Raw genomic sequence first — 23,945 nt, 5'->3', positions numbered from 1 at the left:
CCTCGAAAGTGCTGGATTTGGTTTCTAGACTGACTCGAGTTGCCTCCTTTTGATCTTCAAGTTGGAAGGTACACAAATGCTGCTGCGAACATGAGACATGATCCAACTTTCAAGAACTTGTCCACACCCTTGCTTATTTGGTCAAGCAACCGTATGACCAACTCAGAGAAAGGTAAAGATATAAACATGTCAACTACATTGCAACTATCAGAGATACATCAGAGGAAACACGAAACAATTGGCTTAAAATATAAACAAAAAATGAAGCAGATATACATCGGAGGGAACACGAAACAACAGAAGTTTATGGCCTGTTCAGTACAGAAAACTCTGACTGTTTATTAGCATACTATTATTACATCCTTGGACACATGAAATGCTACCTTGAGACTTGTTATCCTTTAATCGAATAGAATCTTTGGCTTTCAGAAAAAGCACATGATTCAGGTATTAACAAGAAAAATACTGTAGGTAAATATTTGTCTGAATAGAAAAGCACTGGAATAGTTGTAATTTCTACAAATTACACTCCATAATGACAAAGAATGAGCTATGGTTCTGCAGACTTTGCAGAAGCTATACTAAATATGTTACCATCATGACAAAGAGCAGGATATAGTTAAAGTGAATCATTGGCCCTAAACCCTAAATCCTATTAGATTCAATAATGATAAATAATAAGCTATCTTTCTGCAGACTTACAGAAAACATACCAATCATGTTACCATCATGACATACATTTAGAAGTTTCCATGACTCATCTGCAGCCATTAGGCTTATTACCCTCATGATGTTTGACAAATTACTTTTACCATTTCCCCTATTCTAAAGAGGTAATACAGGTGAATTTAACTAAACCTGGTCCATTTAAAGCTTGGCTTAAGATAAACTTCAAGCAGAAATTAAGCTCGAGTATGGCTGGTCTATAACAAAATTTCAAGCCTAACTTTTGACTAGTCAAGTAAATTACAATTGAACAAAGATGACAACATTAAATGGATATCAATTCAAGCTTAGATGTGGCTCAAAATAGACTCTTTTACACTCTAGGACAGGTTGCTAGTCTGAGAAAAAGAAAACTTGTACAAAAAAAGCGGTCTATCACCATCGACACACTCATACCCCATTAGCACGTTTTCCACATAGTCCCAATTCATAATTCACAAAAAACTGCAAATAAAAATAAAATTTTGATGAGTAGAATACTGAAAATAGCAGGTTCGAACCACAGAAGCTTAAGAAAGAGTAGAAACCAGTAAAACAAGACATCAAACATTTCAGAGTTGTACAGAAGGATAGCAATTAAGTTACCACAGTCCTGACTTGTGATTAAAGCTAAAAAATTATAAAACTTTCCATCTTTCCTCACACATCACGAATTGGCCATTTATCTGTGTTCAATAATGAGTTCAAGAGGAATGCCCCATAAGGGATAAAGACTCTCAACCAGAAAGTGCAGCATTTAATGCACTGTGAACATCAACACCAATCTGCGCTTCAGCCTTTTCTAAGTCCGTCGTAGTTGAGTTTAACTTCTGAGTGAAGTCAACTAGTCCTTTCTGGACTAGGCTTGGATCAATGCGGTCGACAGGAACAGCCTCAACAGCAACTATATCTGTAACTGAGTTGGCATGTATGAATGCAAACCCACTGCTAACAAAGTACTTAGTTACTTCATTCCCTTCATGTACAGAAAGAACCCCTGGCTTGAGTTCTGCAATAGTGGCAACATGTCCAGGCAAAACACCCATTTGCCCTGTGGTTGCTGGTACAATGACCATATCAACCTGAAAGTAAATAAGTTAAGGGACAAAGAGAAAGGAATAGAAGTAGGGGACAAAGTAATAGAAGTAGTGATCAATTTGTCAGCCTATTAGTTTATATCTAATTTAGACACCATAAGAACTTCAAAAGGTAATTCATCCATAAGAAAATTGTTAATCAATCTTCACTTCAAAATCTCTCTTGATAAAGTGACAATGACTAGGCCACTCAGACATTCAAGCTATCCTCCATGATGACAGAGTGTAGGTTGAGGTTAATGTGCACTCCGAGCTGGTTCCCATGTACCATCTCAATGCTAGTATGCTCGTCACATAAAATGTGCCAAATAATGGTCCTATGTAAAACTCTCACCCAGTGACATGATGGGTAAGGCTGATGCACACTCCCAACAGGCCAGCATCTGGCAGCTCAATGCTCAGTAATGTGCTGAGAATCAGTACCATGCAGCCTAGAATGTGCAAGGCAGCATGAGTTGGACGGTCCCATCCTTGGTTGTAACAAAGATTTCTCGATGAAGATGGTTCTAAGAGCTTGTCGCTCGTCCTTATTCAGACCAGAACCACATCTCATTTGCTTTCTTAAGCATAGTAGCAAAGAATTCCATGGTTCCCAACCACTAACCATCAGATACTGGAGATGCTGAAACTAATCAGTTTGTTTTCCTAAAGCAATTATAATGATGAACCACCTTGAATCAAGTAGTTGCTACACAGAATAGCTATTTGGAATGCTTCCTTGGATAATGTTTCAAATGCTACCAACAGTTTGCCAAACTAGATTAATGAAAAAAGTTATGCTTAATAAGTAGCCACTCAGGAAATGCTGCATCTAGTTTAGATGCTTGAAGATGCAAGATATAGTATATATAAGAAGACTGGAGACCAACCATAAATGCAGTGAACATTGAGGTATTCCCGGAAGTGCTAGTCTCAAATGACATTGATCTTCATTCAAATGAACACATGAATAGCTTTCGTCAATTGAATAAATCAAGTTTCCACCTGTCTGCACTTGGCTGGGCAAAAAGTGTCCTTTCTCCAAGTGCATACAAGATCAGACCACATTTACCATACAATAATGCATTGGTCTTAAGGTGGACCACGTTTAGCTCAGCCAACCTAGGCGAGCCACATCACCAGGCAACACTAGAAGATGTCTTGCTTCAGATAGGTGAAACACACTAATATAGGTGCTTAGAAGGTCAAAAGGAAATAAAAGCATTTCAGTAATGCCTTGCAGAAAGCATCAAATTCTCTCTTCTATATAGTGATTAAATTGGTTGAAGTGTCTTAGCATCTAGGATAAGCTCTGAAATTGCCCCAACATTGATGCAAATGAATACACACAATATGTTGAAGGGGGGCTCACCTGAGTAAATAATGAAGCATAAGCTGTTGCTCGAGGAAAAGCAACAATGAATAAGTGGCAGAATTCTTGAAAGTTGTATCTAGATATTAATTGTTTACCTGAAGTGCAATGCAAAAGAAAGCAAATTGAAGATAGATGTTGGTATATTTTATAGGGATAAAGTGGCACAAGCATTGTCATGCTTAAGGCTTATGACAAGCTCTCAGGAAAATATAGCCGACCATTTTAAAGTGAGTGTATTGTGAATAACATAGTCTAAACAACAAAGTTGCATAGTAATGGATCTTTTTGTTTAATTCAAAAAAATATTCGTCCTTTCTGGTCTGTGCGCATAATGGTTAGCAAGGTATGTGCAAAATGAAAGTGCATCTTTCTAAATGTAACATTCGAGAGGAAGGGAAATAGTCAAAATAGTGGCATGGCTTGCAAACTACTGAACAACATAAAATCTATGTTTATACTTAAAACTAGCATCTAGTTTGTATCATGAGACTTCAGAAGAGCATCAAAATGAATATTGAGCTTCAACTTTTACTGTCATACCAAGCTTGTACATAGACTTTCCATAAACATCCAAAATGTTACCAAGTACACCCATTTCAGTTCCATCAAGTTCACAATGAAAACAATCTTTGACCAACTTGTGACGAACAAGATGGTTAAAAGTTGCACCTTGCTATAGGATTTTAAAGATGATCTCTTCTCAAATTATTAGAAAAACCACAAGGCCAATAATTTTGACTGAAATGCCTATTGCATAAGTTTGTGTCTTTTTAAAATGCCAGACTACGTTCAACTAGTCCCTCATTACTCAGCCTGATGGGGACAGGATAACTGACTTACTGTGTTGATGAACTTAAACTATTGGTCCAAAATGCTTAACAAGGATCTCCTACCACACATCCGATATGAACTAAACTAGGGCGTCATATTGTAGCCGGACCTGACTCAAAAAACTACTACTTGAAGCTCAAACATACTAAATATCCACACCGCTTAACCGTAAGAAGATGTCCACTTCAAACATCAGGTCGCAGCTTCCAATGGTTGGGTTGATCATTTGGTACCACACGAGGCAGTCCAGTCACAGAACTTCCACTTACTATTACTCCGATCGCAGAAATCAATTCTTATCGACTAACAGGAAAGGAAACGATGGCATCCACAACGAAAATCCACTACTTGGTCATCTACATGATCTCATCAAGTAGAGTTAGATTCTCCTTCAAGTAGAATGCAGATCCCAGAACATACAAATCCGAAACAGATGCAGCATCATCGATAGTCGATACATCAGAACGAAACCGTATGCGAGACTTAGATAGATATGACCGATGGGGATGAGAGGAGCGCCCGAACCTCCTTGTTGGAGATCTCGGACTGGTAGGGGAGGACGAAATTGACGGTGAGCTTGGAAGGGATGGAGGAGGGGGTAGGAGGGCGGGGCTTCATGAAGGCGAGCGGAGTCTTGGGCGGGTCGATGCTGGGGGCCACCTTACGCCACGCCTCCACGAACGCCGCGTCCTCCGACGACGCCGCCGGGAGGTCGGTGGAGAAAGACCGGCGGCGGCCTCCGTCGCCGAGGGCCTGGATCAGGCGTCGCGAGGCGTGGCGATACATGGATTGTTGGCTGCGCCCACTCGATCACTCGGGTGACGAGACGAAGGATTGCTACCGACTTGGGGTTCTCTGTCTCTAGTTTGGGCTCGGGTTTGGGATTCGGGGTTCGGGAGGCGTATTATAGGAGTAGGCGCTTCTTGGGCACGGATCAACTGTTTCCTGCGATACACGAAGCACAAAACACGATGAAGGCGCTTTCCATTGATCGTAAATCACGTGCGTCAGCGACATCTGTAGGGCTTCCGGCAGTGAGGATCGGGAAGGCTTTCTTCTCCTGTTCCCTGAATCGTAATTCACACGGGTGCTTCTGCGTGAGCTACTGCAATGGCCGGCAAATAAGGCCCAAAAGATCAGTATATTGCAGTTCTATTTTTTTGGCTTAGGCAAACTCTACGAAGAAGCTTTTAAGATATTCTGATAAAACATCTTTATTTCAAAAATTCATAGCCCCAAAATTCTCGCATAATAATTTTATTTTTAAATTATCGTACAACATTCTTATTTTTTAAAAATTTTTAGAGAGAGCCTTATTTTTCAAAATAATAAAAATATCCTCTTAACTATTTTTTTCCTTAAAACCTGTATCTTCTCTCCATCATATTAATAAATCATCAACCGGTTCTACCAATCTAGAACTTACGTCGATTTAAAATAAATTATATTAAACAATTTATTAATATATTAATTTATATTATTAAATATATTAAATATATATTAAATTATAAAATAGTAAAATATAAATAATAAAGTAACAAATAATTTTATTAATTATAAAGCAATTAATAATATAATAATATTTTTATATTCTAAATATAAAAATAAATATTAAAAATATTTTAAAAAAATCATAAAATAAATTTAAAAGATCTATATGGCCATTTTTTTTATTTTTAAGTTTTCAAAATAATTTTTATTAATTTTGACCTTTAAAAGTTAAATTTATCTTAAAATACTAAAAACTTATTATTTATTAAAAAAGGATTAAAATATCAAATTGTTCAAATGCTAAAAATCACAAAAATATCAAAAAAATATTTAAAATAGAAAAATTAAAATTTTGTCGATCTAAGTCCAATGTAAAGATTTTTTGAAAATCTCAAGTTGTTTTGATCAGAATTTGACCCAATCCAAAGTTTTAGAATATGCTTCCTACTTATTTAGAAGATCAAATATTAAAAAATATTTCATGAAAGTATCACATTTTAATAAAATTAGAAAATATTAAAAAATAGATAATATGAATAAAATAAACAAAATTAAAAGCATAAAGTTTTTTTAAGTTTTGCCAAAATATGATGCATCAATGTAATATATTTTAACATTTAAGCTTCTAAATATGTGACAAACCTATTATAAACCCATCTCTCTCTCTCTCTCTCTCTCTCTCTATATATATATATATATATATATATATATATATATATATATATATATATATGAGATACTTATTCTACTTTAGAGATTTTTTTTATATTTGAATAATTTAAATTTTTCTTAATTTCTTAATCTTTTTAAATTTCTATCAAAATATGGATGTAATATTTTTCTAACATTTGAACTTCTAAAAAGGTGGGAAACCTATCTTAAAAATTTGATTTACAAAATTTAAGCCCTTGTATCACTTATACTATTTTTGGGTCTAACTCAAAAACAGTGTAACTAGGTCAAATCTTAGTCAAAATCTAGTGAAATTTTTAGAACACCATTGAGTGACACTCATATGGATATATATGATATATCTTCTATTTTAAGTTTTTTTTTTATATTTTTCTAATATTTTCAAAATATGATCAATATGAATTTTTCTAATTTATTCATTTTTATTTTTACTAAAATATGATGCATATATATAATATTTTTTTTAATATTTAAGCCTCTAAATAGATGAGAAACCCATCCTAAAAATTTGGATCACAAAATCCAAGCTCTTGTATCACTTCTGCCATTTTTTGGCCAACTTAATAAATAAAATAATTGGGTCAAAACCTGATCAAAATTTAGTGAAATTTTTAAGACACTATTGAATTAAACCTAGATAGTCATATATAATACTTTTTTATTTTAAAAAGTTATTTGATATTTTTAATATTTTTGATATGTGAATATATTAATTTTTTTTATTTTGAACCAAAATATGATGCATCTATGCAATGTTATTTAACATTTGAGCTAGGAAAACCTATCTTAAAATTTTGGTTTATAAAATCCAAGACCTTGTATCACTTATATTATTTATAGATCAACTAAAAAAACACTGTATTTAGGTTAAAACCTCATCAAAATTTGATAAAATTTCTAAGACACCATTGAATTGAATGACACTAGATAGACATATCAGGTGATGATATCGGTCTTCGAGGCTCTGTCAAGCGGTCATATCATATAGACTGGGTGATGGTATCATCCAATGTCAATCTACAAGCGATGGTACTGCTCAATAATGATGATGGTACTACTAATACCCTGGAAACCGAGGGTGAGACACTTTTTTGCTCCATTTTTGAAGTCATTGGGGTCTATAAATACCCCTCTTTCCTACATGAAAGAACAAAAAAGTGTGAACAAAAGTCTTGAGATTTGAGGGTGTAAAAGTATTAAAAAAGTACTAAGTTTTCTCCTCCTCTTTCTTTAGCTTTATGATCAATCTAAAAGAGGTGTGAGGCATGTAAAAGGTTGTCTCCTAAACTTGTAGAAAAGATACAAGAGTTGTAAGAGGATAGTTGGTCTTCACCCATTGAAGGAAAACCATTAGTGAACGCCGATGGCCTCAATAGAGGAGGAATCGGGAATCGATGTAGGTCATGACGACCGAACCACTATAAATTTGATGTGCACTCTCCTTTTACCCTTCATTACTATTGTTATCTATTTTAAATTGCTTATTACATTTACTTCACGTGAAATACACTTTTAATATTATTTCCGATACGGGTTTCATCAAATCAAGTTTTTCAAAATCGTAAACACTAATTCACTCACCCCCCCGCTCTTAGTGCCGACTTGATACTTTCTATTTAGTTTAAAACCCAAGAGAGATAGCTTTTGCTGGCAATCATGAGGGTCTTTCTATCACTCATTCTCTTATATTCAATGGGACGAACTACATATATTAGAAAACTAGAATGAGAATTTTTTTGCTTTCTATGGATTTTGAATTGTGGAATATTGTTGAAAGCGATTTTGAGAAGTCTTCCAAACCAATAAACGAATGGAATGATTTAGAAAAGAAGACTTTCTCCTTGAATGCTAAAGCGATGAATGCTTTGTTGATAAAAACTAATTTAATCGGGTTTCTATGTATGAAACTGCACATGATACTTGGCACACACTCGAAGTTACACATGAAGGTATCAGCAGGGTTAAAGAGTCAAAAATTAATCTTTTGGTTCATAGCTATGAGTTGTTTCACATGAAACTAAGCGAGACCATTGGAGACATGTACACCCATTTTACGGATGTCGTCAATGGTCTTAAAGCACTAGGTAAAAGTTTATCTAATTTTGAACTTTTTAACAAGATATTAAGATCCCTTCTAAAAAGTTGGGATCCTAAAGTAACGATAATACAAGAAGCAAAAGACCTCAATAACTTTCTACTTGAAGAACTTATTAGGTCCTTGATGACCTATGAAATGACATACATAGCACATGATGAACTTGAGAACAACATTTCAAAGAACAAGAAGGATATGACACTTCGAACTAAGAAGACAACTTGGGTGAAAACTCAAGTAACGATGATGATGATGATAACTTGGCATTTCTTACAAGAAGGTTTAAAAAATTCTCAAAATAAAACAAAATACTAAGAATAAAAGTGAACTAAAAAAGGACCAAATAATATGCTATGAATGCAAGAAGCTAGGATACTTCAAAAATAAATGTCCCCAAGTGAAGAAGAAGCTACAAAAGAAAAAGAAGGCGCTCAAAGAAACTTGAGACGATTTGAGTGCATTCGAAGACGAGAAACCAATCAATAAAGACGAAGTTGCAAATGACGCTCTAATAATGCTCAATGATGAGGTAAGTGACTCAATCAAATCTCATTTAGCTATAATCATTTAATTATTACTTTCAATGATCTATATGATGAATGTAAGCTAGTTGGTAAAAAATACAAATTAAAAAAGAAGCATGCTTCTCTTGTTAGTGAATTTGATAAATTAAAATATAAGCATGATAATAGTATGTTAGCTTCTTGCACTAAGTGTGATGAGATAGATTCACTTAAAAAGGAAAATATCTTACTACAAGAAATATAAGAAAAATTTAAAATATGTAATAAATCTCTAAAGATGATCCTAGCTAATAAGGGTCATGTTCATAGAAAGGAAGAAATTGGCCTTGTGTGTAATACTCAACAAAGGCCAACTATTTTCGTTAAAAGATCTACATTGTATGTCTCACCTAAAGATAAATGTAATTTTTGTGAAAAATATGGACATTATGCCTATAGATGTTCTCTTAAAAGGTATAGTCCACACAAATTATTTTGGGTTCCTAAAGAAACCCTAAATAACTCAACGACATTATGTCATAGACAAAGTTCCAAATAGGATGTTTGATGTAATACTTGTGTATTTCCATGTCTTTTTGTTTGTTCATGCTTTGCACAGCATGTAGAGGAACAGTTGAAGGCTCAACAACCTCATTTTGGTTGGGTTTGGTGGCCTTCTTAGGCTTGTAAATAAATGTTGTGTCATGTGGACACTTGTGAGAGATGTTTAGTCTATAGTGGATAATTTTGACCCTTTGTTGTATAACCGTTCAGAGCTTGTAAAGTCTGTTTATAATTTGCATTGTCTATGAAGTATTTCCTAGAATGTTTGCTTGTGGATCCCAAGTAAGGTGCTTTCTCTAACCCGTTTTCTCTTTTGTAGGTCCTAAGGGACCATAGGAGATTTCGGGGAGGCTGATCTTAATAGATGGACACACAATGGTGCCACACGACTTAGGCAAAATTAGCTAAGTCCATGACAGATGGTACAGAGCAGGACAAGCACTCATAGAAACACTTGGTATGCAAATGTGGGGGATCTAGCGGGGCTGCGTTGAGGGCAGTCAGCACACGCGCGACCGTTTGGGGGAAAACGAGTATGGAGATGTAGGGAAAAAGAGTCGCTAGGAGGAATAGACACCTGAGATTGGTATTCAGAGGAATAACCAATCCTTTGTGCAAGAGGCACCACGAGAACAAGCAAGCTTGGAAGAATGCGGAGCACATAAAGGTTGGGATGGCTAAGTTTGAGCTATGACTCGATGTTGACAACTATACTTGATGGTGCTCAAGGCAAGTGAGGTGCTTGGTAAAGGATGAGACCATACAAGGTGGAATGAGTTGCTCAATGACCGAAAGAGTTGTGCAAAGCTCACAAAGGTGAGAGGAATTGCTAACTTGAAGAATTTGGTACTCATGCATGGGCTTGTATGTGAATGATGGAATGTTCGCAGCCATCCCAAGGCGATCGAAACTCAGTGCCATGGAGCATTGAAACTTTCTCTTCGGCATGTGAAGGATACGTCCGTAGGAGGCTAAAGTGTGCAACGAGTTCAGCATGTTGCTAAGCCTTGAGTGGTGCAGCGGGGGCTGTATTGACGTAGAGTTGCAATCTAGCAAGTGCGTTTGTAGGAGGCAGAACAATGCATAGTTTGTTCAACGAATCGGAGTAGTCCATGTTGAATCTCGGATTTTGATGATGAAGTCAATTATCATTTGTTATCTAATCTATATGTTGAGATAAGTATGCAGGATTAACTACGATGGAAGTAAGACATGCAGCAAAAGTTACGCTGGAGTCAAGACCATGATCATGTTGGGGGTTTGAGAGTTCGATGGAAGTCCGGATGGTCGTCGGAGGTTTTGCGGGAACAAATCCAAGAAGTCCAGGAGCTTGCCAAAGAAGCTCATCGAAACTCACCAAGTGGATCGTCGCAAGTCCAGGAGTTTGCTTGAAGTCCGCCGGAGCATCACCAAAGGTTCATTGGATGTTCGTCGGAAGTTCGCCGGAAGAAGCGATTGATGCACTGGAGCAAGTTACACTAAATGTCTTAAGAAATATCATAGTTAGTATGTAGATTAAGTTAGGAATGGGAGGTGATCCCATTAACTTAATCTGGGAGCAATTGGGCCCTTGATAGACCTAAATTGGACTGAAAGGATTCACCCATTCGAACTAGAATTCCTGCTAGGCGGTGGCACCGCCAGGGTCGACGATGGCACTGCCCAGGAGATGGTCTCCCAGGAAAGTTGGGCGGTGCAACCACCCAGGTTAGGCAGTGGCACCGCCTGGGCTCAATCTCCGAGCGAGACTGGGCGATGCAACCGCCCCAATCAGGCGGTGGCACCGCCTGGGCTTAGTCTCTTAGCAAGACTGGGCGGTGCAATCGCCCCTGTCAGGCGGTGGCACTGCCCAGAGGCTCAATCTCCGAGCTGCCAGGTGGTTGTACCGCCCTAGTCAGGTGGTTGTACCGCCCCAGTCAGGTGGTAGTACCGCCAGGACCTCGGAAATCCGGGAAAAGACATTTTTGAGCTCCAAATTCAAACCAGTTTGGGGCCTATATAAATCTCACCCTTTCCTGCATGAAAGGGCAACCAAAAGCACCAAAAATCCAATCTTACTCTGTGATTTTTAGAGCTCAAAAGTGTTATAAAGGCTAGAAGTTCTCCTCCCTCTTTTCTTCCAAGTTTTGATCTTTCAAGAGAGGAGAGAAAAGTTTGTAAGTGTTATCTCCTAAGCCTGTCAAAAGGAGTGAAACTGTAAAAGGGTGGTTGGCCTTCGCCTATTGAAGGAAGGCCTCTAGTGGACGTCAGTGACCTCATCGGAGGAGGAAGCCAAAAGTGGATCTAGGTCAAGATTGACCGAACCACTCTAAATCTCGGTTTGCATTTACTTTCTGTTCTCTATCTTAACTGTAAACTGCCTCCGTAGCTTTACTTTAACTGCACTTCACCTAATCTAAGTTAAAGCAACTTCCGAATCGGCTTTCATACCGAAATCGTTTTTATCGTACGAACGTCGTATTTCGGTTTGCAATTACATTATGTTCTCTATCTTAACTAAAAATTACCTCTATATCTTTACTTTAACTCCATCTCACTTGATCATAAGTTAAAGTGATTTCCGAATTGGCTTTCTTACCGAAATCATTTTTATCGTACGAACGTCATTTTAAATCGTCGAAAGTTTTCTGCTGCACTAATTCACCCCACCCTCTTAGTGCTCTTGATCCTAACAATTAGTATCAAAGCAGGGTTAACTCTCAAACGGATTAAAACCCAAGAGAGATGGCATACGTCGGAAACCAAAAGGACCACTCTATTACACGTCCACCCATGTTCAATGGGACGGACTACACCTATTGGAAGACCCGAATGAGGATCTTCCTTATTTCAATAGATTTTGAACTTTGGAATCTTGTCGAAAATGGATTTTCGAAGTCTTCTCTTCCAATAATCGATTGGAATGAATTGGAGAAGAAGACTTTCGCTCTTAATGCAAAGGCTATGAATGTCTTATTTTATGCGCTTGATAAAAATGAGTTTAATCGTATTTCGGTTTGTGAAACCGCGTTTGATATTTGGCATACACTCGAAGTGACTCACGAAGGCACAAGTAGAGTGAAATAGTCAAAAGTCAATCTTTTGATACATTCTTTTGAACTTTTCCGAATGAAACCGAGTGAGACTATTGGCGACATGTACACTCATTTCACGAATGTCGTCAATGGTCTAAAAGGACTCGACAAAAGTTTTTCGGATTTTGAGCTCGTAAATAAGATTCTAAGATCCCTTTCTAAGAGTTGGGACCCTAAAGTCACTGTTATTCAAGAGGCTAAAGATTTAAACAACTTCCCTTTTGAAGAACTAATCAGGTCATTAATGGCCTATGAAATGACTTGCAAGGCTTATGAAGAGCAAGAAGACATCCTTCCAAAGAACAGGAAGGATATGACACTTAGAACTTTAGATGACCACTTGAGAGAAAACTCAAGTGACGAGGACTGTGACGATGACTTGGCACTTCTAACAAGGAAATTCAAAAAATTCATTAAGAAAAATAAGTTTAAAAATGACACAAAAAATAAATTTGAACCAAAAAAGGACCAAGTAATTTGCTACGAGTGCAAAAAGCTAGGACACTACAAAAGTGATTGTCCCTAAGCCAAGAAGAGAACATCAAAGAAGAAGGCGCTCAAAGCAACGTGGGATGACTTGAGCGCGTCCGAAGAAGAGGAGTCCAACACCGAGCAAGTTGCTCATTACGCCTTAATGGCTATCGGAGAGGAGGTAACAAATTTAATTGATGCAAATTTATCATTTGATGAATTATTAAATACCTTCCATGACTTATTTGATGAATATAAAATAATTAGTAGAAAATATAAATTATTGAAAAATAAGCATGATAGTCTTGTTAGCAATTTTGATAAATTAAAAACTGAATATCATGATAGTTTAGTTCAATGTGAAAAATGCCATGATCTAGAAACTCTCTAAAAGGAGAACTTGCTACTTAAGGACGCCTTGAAGAAGTTCGAGATTGGTAGCAAGTCTTTGAACATGATCCTTACAAATAAGGGCCACGTTCCCAAAAGAAGTGGAATCGGATTTGTGAGAAGTTCTCACCAAAATCCAACCACCTTCATAAAAGGCCCTATCTTACATGTTCAGCACCAAAGTAAATACAACTTTTATTGCAAACATGGACATAAAACGTATCATTGTCAATTCAAGAAAATTAGCCCAAACAAACTGATTTGGGTTCCTAAAGGAACCATAATAAACTCTATGCAACATAATAAACAATATAGATTAGTTTTTGAGGCACCCAAAAGTAAATAGGTACCTAAAAATTATCCTTTCTTGTAGAGATATACACCATCACAAGCTAGGAGCAAGAGATGGTACCTTGATAGTGGATACTTAAGGTATATGACCGGAGATCCATCTCAATTCTCTAAGTTCGCATAGACGAAGGCTATGTCACCTTCGGAGACAACAATAAGGGTAAAATCATTGGAAAGAAACCATATGTAACAAATCCAACTTCTTTATTGAAGATGTTTTGTTAGTTGATGGTTTAAAACATAACCTATTGAGTATTAGTCAATTATGTGATAAAGGATATATCATCAAATTCGAATCTAATGCTTGCATCATTGAAAAACTACACAAAAACACATCTATGATTACATTAAAACAGAATAACGTATACATCATTGACATCAATGATCTTTGCAATGAAATGTGTTTCTCGATTTTGAATGAGGATACTCGGCTTTGGCATAGGAGATTAGGTCATGCTAGCATGAAACTAATCACTCAAATATTATCCAAAGAACTTATACGAGGAATTCCTCATATCAAGTTCATCAAAGATAATGTGTGTGATGCTTGTCAATTAGGAAAACAAATTAAGGGTAGTTTCAAATCTAAGAATCAAATAAGCACCTCTAGGCCCTTACAATTGATCCATATGGACTTGTTCGGACCAATCTCTACATCAAGCCTAGGAGGTAGTAAATATGCCTTCGTCATTGTAGATGACTATAGTAAATACACATGGACTTATTTCTTGAAACACAAAAATGAATGCTTTAGATATTTCACCAAGTTTTGTAAGTTTGTTCAAAATGAAAAGGGTTTTATGATTTCATCAATTCGAAGTGATCTTGGTGGTGAATTTCAAAACTATGATTTCCAAGAATTTTATGAATCTAATGGATACAACCATAACTTCTCTACTCTAAGAAATCATCAACAAAATGGAATAGTAGAAAGAAAGAATAGAAATTTATAAGAAATGACAAGAACCTTGTTGAATGAACATAGCCTACCCAAATATTTTTGGGCCGAAGTCGTAAATACTGCATGCTATATTTTGAATAGAGTTCTAGTAAGACCCTTACTCACCAAAACTCCCTATAAGTTGTGGAATAATAAAAAACTCAATGTTTCATGTTTTAAAGTTTTTGGGTGTAAGTGTTTTATCTTGAATGAAATAGATGCCTAAGGAAAATTTGATGCTAAATCCGATGAAGGAATTTTTCTTGGTTATTCTTCGGTTTCTAAAGCTTTTCGTATCTTCAATAAAAGAACTTTAATTATAAAAGAATCCATTCATGTTGTTTTCAATGAGATTTCTGAAATCAAGAAAAATGATTTTGATGATGATGTTAATTTCGATTCTTTGAATTTAAATGAAACCCCTTCTCCAACTAGCAACTTGGATGCATCCACTTCCGAAACACCCTTACCCAAGGATTGGAAGTATGTAGATGCTCATCCTAAGGAGCTAATTCTAGGAGACACATCTAAGGGGGTTCAAACACGGTCTTCTCTTAAAAATTTTTGTGCCAACGTCGCTTTTCTCTCCCAAATTGAACCTAAAAGTATTGACGAAGCCATGAAAGATGATTCATGGATTATCACAATGCAAGATGAGTTAAATCAATTTGAGAGAAATGAGGTGTGGAAGCTTGTTCCTAGGCCAAATGACTATTTAGTTATTGGTACTAAATGGGTCTTTAGAAACAAGCAAGATGAATATGATATCGTGGTTAGAAACAAGGCTAGATTAGTGGCCAAAGGTTTCAACCAAGAAGAAGGTACTGATTACGAAGAAACCTTCACTCTTGTGGCTAGATTAGAAGCCATAAGGATGCTCCTTGCCTATGCTAGTAATAATAATTTTAAGTTGTTTTAAATGGATGTTAAAAGCGCTTTTCTTAATGGCTTTATTTCTGAAGAAGTTTATATTGAACAACCTCCCGGATTTGAAAATAATAGCCTCCCTAATCATGTATTTAAATTAACTAAAGCTCTTTATGATTTAAAACAAGCCCCAAGGGTTTGGTATGATAGACTTAGTACTTTTCTTATTGAAAATAATTTTACAAAAGGCAAGGTCGATACTACATTGTTTATTAAGAATTTTGAAAATAATTTTCTCATTGTCCAGATTTATGTTGATGATATTATCTTCGATTCTACGAATGAATCTCTTTGTGAATCTTTTGCTGAAACCATGAGTCTCGAATTTGAAATGAGTTGGATGGGAGAATTAACCTTTTTCTTAGTCTTACAAATTAAGCAACTAAGTAATGACATCTTTATTAGTTAAACTAAATATGCTTTAGATCTGCTAAAAATATTTAATATGAATAGCTCAAAAGCTATTAACACTTCTATTAGCACCTCCACTAAGTTAGAAGTTGATGAAAATGGAGAAAGCTTCGATCAAAAAACTTATAGGGGTATGATAAGAAGTTTACTTTACCTCACTACAACTAGACCAGATATCATGTTCAGTGTAGGACTTTGTGCTAGGTTTCAATCGAACCCTAAGATATCTTATCTTAAAGCGGTTAAAAGAATACTTAGATATCTTAAAGGTACCACAAATCTAGGATTATGATATCCAAAATCCGAGAATTTTTAGTTAATTACGTATGTTGATGCGGATTTTGCTGGGTGTAGATTAGATAGAAAAAACACATCAGGATCATGTCAATTTTTGGGACATTCCCTTGTTTCCTAGTCATCTAAAAAACAAAACTCGGTTGCACTATCAATAACCGAAGCTGAGTATATTGCAGTTAGTGCATGCTGTGCACAAGTTGTGTGGATGAAAAACACCTTAGAGGATTATAAAGTCCATCTTAAAAACATTCTCATTAAATGTGATAACACAAGTGCAATATATTTAACAAAGAATCCCATTCAACACTCAAGAACAAAGCATATTGATATTAGACATCATTTTATACGAGATCATATCACTAATCATGATGTAATCATAGAGTTCATTGATACTAAGCATCAACTAGCTGATATTTTTACAAAACCTCTAAGTGAAGAACAATTTGATTTCATTAGAAGAGAATTAGGAATGTTAATATGTCCGAATGCATAAACTTGTTAAGATTATTTTTTGAATTTTTTTTAATGATCAAATCACTTAATTGCCATGATGATTTTACACAATTACATGCCTTGATTACATGTTGGAAATTATGTGTTTTGAATACAAAAAATTTCATGATAATAAACATGTTTTATCTTCATAATTGAATTAGAAAATCTATAGCAAAACCTCATCCAAATGCATAAAAGTGTTAAATTTTATTTTCGGATCTTCTTGATCCTAACAATTGGATTTTCTTAATACATTATTCTCTTCTGAACTTAATAAACATATGTCATATTGAGTTTTTGGATTTACATCATTAATTTTTGACATATGGAATCAACTAGCAAATGCATCTCCAACTTATTATGTGAAAAATATCTTTCGAGAAATAGATTTGACGATTCCTTCTTATATCTTTTGAAAAATAGTTTTACGTGCAAGGATTTGATTCAATTACATATCTTAATTCTTATAAAAATAAAGCGTGCTTTAATATCTTATCAATTTTAACTTCATTCAAGTAAGCTCATAAATGGCTTTCCTCCTTCATGCAAAAAGATAATAACAAATAAAGGGGAATGAAGGAAAACCTTTAGTGGACGTTGGTGACCTCGTCAGAGGAGGAATCCGAAAGTGGATGTAGGTCATCTTGACCGAACCACTCTAAATTCCGGTTTGCTTTTCATTTATGTAATTTACTTTACTATAAACCTCCTTAATCTTCTCTTACACTTTTACGAAAGCTTTCAAGTTCAACTTCTCTCTGAAACAGATTGAATCAAAACCATTTTCGTCAGAATCAGTTTTAAACAAAACGAATAATTTTTTGAAATCGTGAAAGTTTTTCGCTACACTAATTCACCCCCCCTCTTAGTACCGCTCTTGATCCTAACAACACATCCAACAGAGCCAGCACCCTCTTCATTTGTCGATTCCATAGTGACTCGACTGGATCAAATTCAACTACATCAAGATCAAATCTTAACTAAGATGTAGCAAATTCATTGATTACTTGACACTCTGTTTAGGTATTTTAATTTACCACCACCTGAATAACTTGTATATTTCTCCTTTCTTTTTGTTAATGAAGGAGAAAACTCAATAGTAACTCAATAGTACCCTGATATGCTGTACTCCCTACACTCTATGATGTACTTTTTGACGTTATGTACTTTTCAATATTATGATGCACTTCTTGATGATATTATAATGCATGCAACACTCTAAGAATTAGGCATGTTAAATCTTTCGAATGCATGAATTCCTCTATACATTTTTCGAATTTCTTGATTTTTCATAACTCGAGTTTTCTTTTTAAATCGCGATTATTACATTCATTCTTTCTTCTTGCAATTCATCAAAGAAAACATTTTATTCATGGATTTTTTATCCTTCACGAAAGAAGAGTTTTTATTCATGAAAGAAGTGTTATGCAATAATCAATTCCTACGAATCCTTCTTCCTTCAATTTACAAGAATAGAGATTTGATTCATGAATTCTTAGTATGCATATTTTGATCATTTATGATGAATCCTTTCTCCTTGTGAAAGTAGAAGCTTGATTCATTGAAACTTAATTTTCATGGATTTGATTTGGTTCAAATCCTTTGATGGATTTGGTTCTTATAACTTGATTTTTCTTGTGATGAATGAATTCCTCCCTTCTTCTTCTCCCTCTTTTTTTTTATTTTATTTTTATGACAAAATGAAGAAAGAAACTTACACATCTCAAGAAGAACTAAAAAGTACTTACACATCTAAAGAAAAAATGCTAGCTTACCCATTTCAAGAAGCAAAAGTAGTTATCTTACAAAGTTTTTGCTTAACTTCTCATTTCACAAATTTGCTAGCTTGCATAAATTGGTATAAAACTTACTTGAATAGTTTAAAATACTTGCATAAATTATTGAATAATTCTCCTTTTTGTTGAGGACAAAGGGGGATAAATGATGAATGGTTGGAATCATGCCAAAATGATGTTGAATGTGGTATCATGCATGAAGTTGGAATCATGCCAACTGGGCCCTTAATAAGCCTGAATTGGGCCGGTTGGATGGGTCATTCAGCCACTTGGAGCCACGTCAGGTGGTGGCACCGCCTAGATTGAGCGGTGGAACCGCTTGAGGCTTAGCCTCTCAAGCGGTCTAGGCAATGGTACAATCGGTGGTTAATGCTGTCAAACGATAATACCTCCCTATCAGGCGGTGGTACAACCAGAGCCTGTCTCCGAGGCTTTGTCAAATGGTGGTACCGCCCAGACTGGGCAGTGGTATCGACCAAACTGGGCAGTGGTACCATCTAGTATTAGTCTACAGGTGATGGTACCACCCAATAATGGTGGTGGTATTGCTAGTACTCAAAAAATAGGGATGAAACGCTTCATTTTTGAAGTCATTGGAGTCTATAAATACCATATTATGTCCTGCATGAAAGAGCACGAAAGTATGAATAAAAGTCTTAAAATTTTGGGGTATGAAAGTGTTGAAAAAGTGCTAAGTGTCCTCCTCCTCTTTCTTTAGCTTTGTGATCAATCTAAGAGAGGTGTGAGGCTTGTAAAAGGTTATCTTCTAAACCTGTAAAAAAGAGAAAAGAGTTGTAAGAGGGTAGTTAGTCTTCGCCTATTGAAGAAAGATCGTTAGTGGACACCAATGACCTCAACGGAGGAGGAATTAGGAGTAGATATAGGTCACGATGACCGAACCACTATAAATTTGGTGTGCACTCTCATTTTGCTCTTCATTACTGTTATTCTCTATTTTAATTTTCTTATTATATTTACTTCAAGTGAAACATACTTTTGGAATCAACGAAGTTTTTATCATAAGCACTAATTCACCCCCCTCTTAGTGTTGACTTAATCCTAACTCAGGGAAGGACTCAACGATATGAGATATCCAAGAGCCTCTTTCGTGCTAGGATGATTGAGGGGACACCGGTTCAGAACCATATCGTAAAGATGATTGAGTGGATAAAGAAATTCATAGGTCTAGGAATGGTCCTAGAGGATAACCTGTATATGGATCTTGTGCTTCAATCACTACCATATTCCTTTTTTACTATTCATAATGAATTTTAGTATAAATAAGATTGAGGTGACTCTCCCTAAGGTCCTCAATATGTTGAGGGAGACAAAGAGCACTATCAAGAAAGAGAAGCTAGTTCTCTATACTAGTGAGATAAAAAAGAGAAGAAAGACAGAAAAGTCCCTTAAGAAAGACAAGGGCAATGGCAAGGGCAGATCGGGTAAAACAAAGGTTACTAAGAAAGACCCAACAAAGGACAAAGGTCAGTGCTTCCACTACGACAAAGATAAGCACTGGAAGAGGAACTGCAAATAGTACCTTATAGAGAGGCCGACATAGAAGCTTTGAGAAGCTTTAGGTACATTCATGATCAGTCTTCATTTGTCAAACTCTTATGATAACACATGGGTATTGGATATCGGTAGTGCTTATAATATTTGTAATTCATTGCAGGTTCTGGCAAGACCTAGAAGATTGGCGAGAGGTGAGATGGACCTCAAAATGAGCAATGGAGCAAAAGTTATTGTAGTAGATGTTGGTGATATTACCCTACATCCGCTTGGTGGAGCTATTATTGTATTATATATATGCTATTTTGTTCCTTCTATTATCAAAAATATTATTTTCTTTTTATATTTGATAATTAGTGGATATAAATTAGTTTTGAGAACAATACTTGTTCAATATTATTAGATGATGAGATAATCACTAGAGGAACATTGTATAATGGTTTGTTTATGCTAGATACTACTCCACATATCATGAATGTAAGTGTGTCTAAGAGGAAACAAGATGAGATGAACAGTGTATACTTTTGGCATTGTAGACTATGTCACATCCATGAGGGAATGATTCAAAAGTTGCTAAAGGATGAATATCTAGATCCATTTGACTATGAGTCATATACAACTTACGAGTCTTGCCTTCGTGGAAAATTGACCAACTCTCCATTTAGTAGAACCGGAGAGAGAACCACTGAGCTGTTGGAACTCATACATAGTGATGTATGTTGACCTATGTCAACTCATGTCATAGGTGATTACTCCTACTTTATTACTTTTACTGATGATTTCTCAAGGTATAGATATATATACTTGATAAAGTACAAGTTCGAGGAATTTGAGAAATTCAGAGAGTATAAGAATGAAGTGGAGAACCAGATTAGAAAATATCTCAAGACTCTTCCATAAGATCAATGAGATGAGCACTTGAGTATAGAGTTCACCCAATTCCTCAAGGATCATGAGATTCTATCACAATGGATACCTCCTTATGTTAGGATCGAGAGCACTAAGAGGGGGGGGGGTGAATTAGTGCAGCGGAAATCTTTCAACGATTAAAAAGGAAAGCTGCGTTCGTTCGATAAACACTATGCAAAAGCCGATCCTAGTTTACTTATTATTAAGTGCAGTTTACGTTTAAACACAGTTAGCGTCTAAACACAGTTTGCGTCTAAATGCAGATTGCGTCTAAATTCAGATTGCGTCTAAGCGCAGTTTGCGTCTAAGCGCAGATTGCATCTATGCGCAGTTTGCGTCTAAGCGCAGTTTGCGTCTAAGCGCAGATTGCATCTAAGCGTAGTTTCAGCAGAAGTATAAAGACAATGTGCTGCTATTCAAAAAGTAATCTGCAAAAAGCAGATTTACGTCTAAACGCAGATTTACGTCTAAACGCAGATTTACGTCTAAACTTTGAAACTCGTTTGTATACTTGCAGAAGGCAGTATGCAGTTGAAATTAAGACGTAAATGTAAGCTGAAATCTGATGATTGTGCGAGGAAAGCCGATTTACGTCTGAATGCAATTTTACGTCTAAATGTTGAAACTCGTTCGTAAAGTCGTAGAAGACAGTTTGCAGTTATAAACAGATTCAAGATGTAAATGTAAACTACGAGGAAACTCATTCGTAAAAGCGCAGAAGACAGTTCGTAGTTATAAATAGATTCAAGACGTAAATGTAAGCTGCAAAGTAAGGATCGTACGAAAACACGTATTGACGTCTGAATCCAGATTCGGAAAGATTAGAGCTTAGAAACTTGTTCGTAAAAGCGCAGAGAGCAGTAGCTATGTAGGAGGTTTGCAGTAATGATAAAGTGCTCAAAATAAACGCAAACCAGAGATTTAGAGTGGTTCGGTCAGTCTTGACCTACTCCACTTTTGGCTTCCTCCACCGGCGAGGTTACCGACGTCAACTAGGTGCCTTCCTTCAATGGGCGAAGGCCAACTGCCCTTTTACAGTTTCTCTCCTTTTGACGGGCTCAGGAGACAACCCTTACAGATCCTTTCTCTCCTCTCTTTACAACTCAAGACTTGAAGAACAGAAGAGAAGAGAACTTTTGGACTTTACACAAGTTTGAGCTCTTAGAATCACTGAAAAGATCAAGAATTCGGTGTGGATCTGTATCCTTTCAGTGTTGAATGGGTGGGGTATTTATAGGCCCCAACCCAATTCAAATTTGGAGCTCAAAACGATCAAATCTCGGAATTTCGGGATCAGGCGGTTGCACCTCTTGACTGGAGAGGTTGCACCGCCTGGCAGAGCTCGAAGACCGAGCTCAGGCAGTGCCACCTCTCTGTCAGGGAGGTTGCACCGCCCAGTCTAGCTTGAAGACTGAGCTCAGGCGGTGCCACCTCCTGGCTGGGGAGGTTGCACCGCCCAGTCTCGCTGGGAGGCTTAGCCCAGGCGGTGCCACCTCTTGGCGTGCCACCTCTTGGCCTAGGCGGTTGCACCTCCTGGTGCAATCAGGGTCCGAATGGTTAGCTCCATTCGGCCCAATTTCTATCTTTTCAGGGGCCCAATTGCCCCAAGATTAAGCTAATGGGATCACCTCCCATTTTCCAACTTAATCAACGTGCTAACTACGATTAAATCTAAGACAATTTCTGCAGCTTTGCTCCGATGCGTCAATCGCTTCTTCCGGCGAGTTTCCGGCGAACTTCCGTCGATCATCCGATGAACCCTCGGTGATTCTTCTGTGGACTTCCGGCAAACTCCTGGACTTTGCGACGATCCACTTGGCGAGTTCCGACGAGCTTCTCTTGGCAAGCTTCTGGACTTCTCGGATCTGTTCTCGCAGAACCTCCGACGACCGTCCGAACTTCCGTCGAACTCTCGAACTCCCAACGTGATCATGAACTTGACTCCGGCGCAACTCCTGCTGCTTGTCTAACTTTCATCGTAGTTAATCCTGCACACTTAAAACAAAACTTCGATCGAGACAATTAATCCTAAGCAATTAACCAAGTTGTCCGACATGTCATTGGTCCCTCGACGCTTCGTCCGATTCTTCGGCGCATCGTCCTCTCCTGCAGCCTATTGCCCAATCGGCCAGTTGACTCCGCAACTCTGATATCCTTGGCACAATACCCGCTCTTCTTGGCCCGATGCCCGATTCCATGGCCCGAAGCCTTCTGTCGATACGTTGACCGATCCACAAGCCCGACGTCCAATCTTTTGACATGTTCCTTCGGCATAACATGATTTTCCTGCTTTAATTGTCTCATCCTGATTGAAGCATCCTGCGTCACTCAAAACGCAGATTAAATCATAAACATATATCAAGTAGTTTCATTATCAAAATACGAGATTCAACAATCTCCCCCTTTTTGATGATGACAACCACTTGATGACGGAGTTAAACTTAACTCCCGGAGTTTAAACAAACTCCCCCTATCAATATGCCATATTGATAGAACCTTGAATTCAAACTGAATTCAAGTTATTGCAATATTCATCATGAATACTTGCAACACGTCAACATGAACATATGCATAAACTTATGCATCACATGTCATGTCATCAACATACTTCTCCCCCTTTGTCATCAACAAAAAGGAGAAGTATCACAATCAATCGTTTGTGATATTGATTCAACTTATTGCATGAAAAACATAGTATCAAGTTTTATCATCATGCAATCTTGGAGCTAGAAGATTTAGCAAGTGTTACATCATGCTTAGAACATTCATGCTTTCAAGTTTTAGATATGCAAGTTTTATATCATTTAAGATAGCACTTTTGGTAATGTTCAAGATAGTAAGTTCTACATCATGCAAGCTAGCAAATTAGAGATGTTCAAGAAGGCAACTCTTGCTTCTTGAAAATTTTGTTCACTTTGCTAGATGCGCAAGTTAGCATTTTTGCCTCTTGAGATAGGCAAGATAGCACATTTGCTTCTTTTGAGATAGCAACTTTTTGCTTCTCTTTAGACCAACAAGCTAGCAATTTTTACGATATAC

At 36.7% G+C, this 23,945-nt stretch overlaps 1 protein-coding gene across 1 annotated transcript; it reads right to left on the bottom strand.

The window, feature by feature from the left end:
• Positions 1-1,212: 1,212 nt before the first annotated feature.
• LOC103973168 (ATP synthase subunit delta', mitochondrial) lies at positions 1,213-4,878 on the bottom strand. Its single transcript, XM_009387663.3, has 2 exons — positions 4,513-4,878; positions 1,213-1,787 (listed from the first exon to the last, which is right to left on the bottom strand). The coding sequence occupies exons 1-2, from the start codon at positions 4,771-4,773 to the stop codon at positions 1,443-1,445; spliced, it is 606 nt and encodes a 201-aa protein (XP_009385938.2). The 5' UTR covers positions 4,774-4,878; the 3' UTR covers positions 1,213-1,442.
• Between the last annotated feature and the right edge of the window lie 19,067 nt (positions 4,879-23,945).

The sequence above is a fragment of the Musa acuminata genome, chromosome BXJ1-5, assembly GCF_036884655.1.
Source record: "Musa acuminata AAA Group cultivar baxijiao chromosome BXJ1-5, Cavendish_Baxijiao_AAA, whole genome shotgun sequence".
Lineage (NCBI taxonomy): Eukaryota > Viridiplantae > Streptophyta > Magnoliopsida > Zingiberales > Musaceae > Musa > Musa acuminata.
This window is presented reverse-complemented; position numbering and strand designations above follow the sequence as displayed.